The sequence below is a fragment of the Mus caroli genome, chromosome 7 (assembly GCF_900094665.2).
Source record: "Mus caroli chromosome 7, CAROLI_EIJ_v1.1, whole genome shotgun sequence".
Classification (NCBI taxonomy): domain Eukaryota; kingdom Metazoa; phylum Chordata; class Mammalia; order Rodentia; family Muridae; genus Mus; species Mus caroli.
This window is the reverse complement of record NC_034576.1, coordinates 19,278,795-19,282,055: the sequence shown is the minus strand read 5'-3', so window position 1 is coordinate 19,282,055 and position 3,261 is coordinate 19,278,795. Positions and strand designations below refer to the sequence as shown.

General features: G+C 47.4%; 1 protein-coding gene across 1 annotated transcript in view; it reads right to left on the bottom strand.

Moving 5' to 3' along the window:
- The window catches only part of Ceacam20 (carcinoembryonic antigen related cell adhesion molecule 20), a 25,284-nt gene that overhangs the window by 9,775 nt on the left and 12,248 nt on the right, over positions 1-3,261 (bottom strand). The window contains exons 7-8 of the mRNA XM_021166149.1: positions 2,001-2,118; positions 1,717-1,805 (exon numbers count right to left, since the gene is read on the bottom strand). Of these exons, the coding sequence (XP_021021808.1) occupies positions 1,717-1,805; positions 2,001-2,118 (207 nt within the window). The remainder of the gene's footprint in view (positions 1-1,716; positions 1,806-2,000; positions 2,119-3,261) is intronic.

Sequence of the window (3,261 nt, the reverse complement as noted above, 5' to 3'; positions counted from 1 at the left end):
AATGGACACAGAAAGTGTGGTACATTTACACAATGGAGTACTACTCAGCTATTAAAAACAATGAATTTATGAAATTCTTAGGCAAATGGATGGATCTGGAGGATATCATCCTGAGTGAGGTAACCCAATCACAAAAGAACACACATGATATGCACTCACTGATAGGTGATATTAGCCCAGAAACTCAGAATACCCAAGATACAATTTGCAAAACACATGAAGCTCAAGAAGAAGGAAGAACAAAGTGTGGATACTTCATTCCTTCTTTGAATGGGGAACAAAATATCCATGAAAGGATTTACAGAGACAAAGTTTAGAGCTGAGACAGAAGGAAGGACCATCCAGAGACTGCCCCACCTGGGGACCCATCCCATAAACAACCACCAAACCCAGACAGTATTGCAGATGCCAACAAGATTTTGCTGACAGGACCCTGATATAGCTGTCTCCTGTAAGGCTATGCCAGTGCTTGGCAAATACAGAAGTGGATGCTCACAGTCATCTATTGGATAGAGCACAGAGTCCCCAATAAAGGAGCTAGAGAAAGGACCCAAGGAGCTGAAGGGGTCTGCAGCCCTATAGGAGGAACAACAAAATGAACTAACCAGTACCCCCAGAGCTCCCTGGGACTAAACCACCAATCAAAGAAAACACATAGTGGAACTCATGTTTCTAGCCGCATATGTAACAGAGGATGGCCTATCAATGGGAGGAGAGGCCCTTGGTCTTTTGAAGATTCTATGCCTCAGTATAGGGGAATGCCAGGGCCAGGAAGCGGGAATAGGTAGGTTGGGGAGTGGGGGGGGTGGGCAGTGAGGGGATAGGGAATTTTCAGAGAGGAAACTAGGAAAGGCATTTGAAATGTAAATGAAGAAAATATCTAAGAAAGAGAGAGAGAGAGAGAGAAGAGAGAGAGAGAGGGGAAGGAAGGAAGGAAGGAAGGAAGGAAGGAAGGAAGGAAGGAAGGAAGGAAGGAAGGAAGGAAGGAAGGAAAGGGAAAAGAGTTGAGTCTCGTCTAGACACTAATTTCTAAAGAGCCTTCTGAGTTCTGTGGATCCTCCTTTCAGAATCCTAGATTCACAGACAGCAGACATCCCAAGTTGTTTTTCATTGACTATATCCATCAATAGAGGGCACCAAGGCACCGTGTTGAAGTGGAGAAAGAATGGAGCTGGCCAGGGTGTCAAATGCCTGTAATCCCAGCACCCAGGAGACAGAGGCAAGTGGGTCTCTGTGAGTTCAAGGCCAGCTTCATCTACCATGGTAACTTCCAGGATAGCCAGGGTACACAGTGATATCTTGTCTCAAAGAGAGGGGGAGGAGAGAAGAAATGCACACACACACACACACACACACACACACACACACACACACACACAATTGAAAAAAAGAACAGGCTCAGAGCATGTCTAGAGTTCACCAGGCTGGGTATGGGAGGGAGGGGAGAGAGAAGAGAAAGAAAAGGAGAGGGAATGGGAAGGAAAAGAGAAGGGAGGGAGGGAGGGAGGGAGAGGGAGAGGGAGAGGGAGAGAGAGGGAGAGAGAGAGAGAGAGAGCACAAGGTTAATGGGAACAGTGGTGCATCTCAGGGCGGACAAAGCTTCCCTGGAACCTGCCAGTGACCTGGGCCTAAACCAGAAGGAGAGTCCTAGGCTTCCCATAGCAGCTCCCACTCACCCCTCACCACTGCAAGAACACAGACTGTGGAGTCACTTACTGTGTCTGGACTCCGGGGTTCTCTGCATCACAGAGGTGGGTGGTATGGTATTAGAGCTCGTTGTATCACTGGCTGATCTCCTGCGGGTCCTGAAACACATATCCCTCATAATCTCATGGGTCGGGTTCTGGCCAATTTCCATAGACGCTGTCATGTTCCTTACCCCCATCTTGTCTGCTCTTGGGCAATGACCCAAAATATCCTGAATTCCCAGGGTGCACAGATAGAGTTCAACGCCATGCCTCCTTGCCCCTGAAAGTCTTTCCAGATCCCTCACTCATTACCATCTGTCCTTTGTGCTGTAGAGGAAGTAGCCCAGACCTATCACCAATGCAATGGCAACCAGGGTCCCGATAACGATGCCAGCGATGGCTCCAGGAGACATAGAGGATGACTGGAGACCTCGGCCAAGAGATAAAATCAAGAATAAGCAGGGAACACTCTTCCTATCCCCAGCCCCATTCCAGAGTGTCTGGCTTCTTTATCTTCACTGACTGAGGAATTTGTTCTCCAGCCATTAACTCAGCAATTAACAGTGTGTGGAATCCTCCCCAGAGCACATTGGCTTGTGTTCAAATCCCCCAACTGTGTGACACTGGGCATGCTAATCAACCTCTCTGTGCATCAAGCATGTCTTCAGTTGATGGAGCAAGAATTGATCAGTATGTAAATATGTGTTTGGTAGAACTGGTTATTTGGGTAGGTCAAGGCATGGAGTGAGGAAAGGGATTTTGGTAACAGAAACTTGGATGTCCCTCAGATAAAGCCGGTTGACTCTAGGGCAGTGTGATTCTAAGTAGATAAATTCACTCCAGAACTGAATTTTCTTATTGACAATGAGGAAAGTGATACCCACTGTAGATGATGCTGCAGGGATGAGAAGAGGCTGCACCTAGTCATGCCTGATGTGGGGCAGCTGGCTCCACAATGGCCTGATGTTTGCCCATCCATTTCTGTCTAAGCCTTTTGCAGAGGGATGATGGCTCAGGGTTTGAGGAAGTGGCCTTGGTTTGTTGAGTATTAAGATAGATCTTTCTGGGATCTCTGTCTGCCAGTCTATCTTTCTGTCATTCTCCGTGTGTATGTGTGTGTGTGTGAGAGAGAGAGAGAGAGCAAAAGAGAGACAGAGAGAGGCAGAGAGACAGAGACAGAGAGCTCTATTCGTGAATCAGCAATGATGTGTTTGAAATAGAGCTCACTCGCTCTCTCTCCCCTCTCTCCCTTATTATAAGACTTCACTGTAATTAGTATATTAACTGTGGGCTCTCTCCCTTTTTCTCAGGTTATATCCAAGATCCATTGTCTCTCTAAGCAATTCTAGAATGCAGCCATCATAGACAGGGCTAGTGGTGCATGACTGTTTTCTTAGTGCTCAGGAGGCTGACACAGGAAGACCAAAAGTTGGGAGCCACATGCCAAGGGTGGTGGCATATGCCTTCAATCAGCCCTGCCTCGAAAAAAGAAAGGAAGGAAGGAAGGAAGGAAGGAAGGAAGGAAGGAAGGAAGGAAGGGGAGGAGAGAGAGAGAGAGAGAGAGAGAGAGAGA